At 38.8% G+C, this 492-nt stretch overlaps 1 protein-coding gene across 1 annotated transcript in view; it reads left to right on the forward strand.

Moving 5' to 3' along the window:
* The window catches only part of insra (insulin receptor a), a gene marked incomplete at its 3' end in the record, with an annotated part of 43,790 nt that overhangs the window by 39,636 nt on the left and 3,662 nt on the right, over nt 1–492 (forward strand). Inside the window, 1 exon segment of the mRNA XM_035670071.1 lies at nt 291–390. Within this exon segment, the coding sequence (XP_035525964.1) occupies nt 291–390 (100 nt within the window).

Raw genomic sequence — 492 nt, forward strand, 5'->3', positions numbered from 1 at the left:
TGATCAGCTGCTGTCAAAAGCCTTTTTAATCTGTCCAAGAAATAAAATGTATGAATGAAGAAAAGAATGTATGTACAAGCAGAATATAAACATGAAAAACATGCAGGAGCCTTGAATGACTCAGCCCTCTTAACCATTATCAAAAGATCAAAAGATGCTACTGGAAGCAGATTATGTTCACAGAGCAGCATATTGATCCCAGCAGCAGTTTAATGAGTGGGTTTCATAAGAGCTTGTTTTTGTTCTTCACCTGAAATGTGACTCACTGTCTGCGCGGATGTTTTGAACAGGTGATCCACTCTACATAGTAAAGATCGTCATCGGACCGGTCATCTGCTTTGTGCTGCTGCTGTTTGTGGCCGGGGCAGGATTCGTCGTGTTCAAGAAGAAGTACGCAATTATCACCTCCTGTCCAATGCTGTCAGTCATTTTCTTATTGTTTCATGTTTTGTCAGTGTAATTAAATGCTTTTAAATTTTTTTTTTTTCTCTT

Source organism: Morone saxatilis, unplaced genomic scaffold (genome assembly GCF_004916995.1).
Source record: "Morone saxatilis isolate NCDOM2014 unplaced genomic scaffold, NCSU_SB_2.0 Contig23, whole genome shotgun sequence".
Classification (NCBI taxonomy): Eukaryota; Metazoa; Chordata; class Actinopteri; family Moronidae; genus Morone; species Morone saxatilis.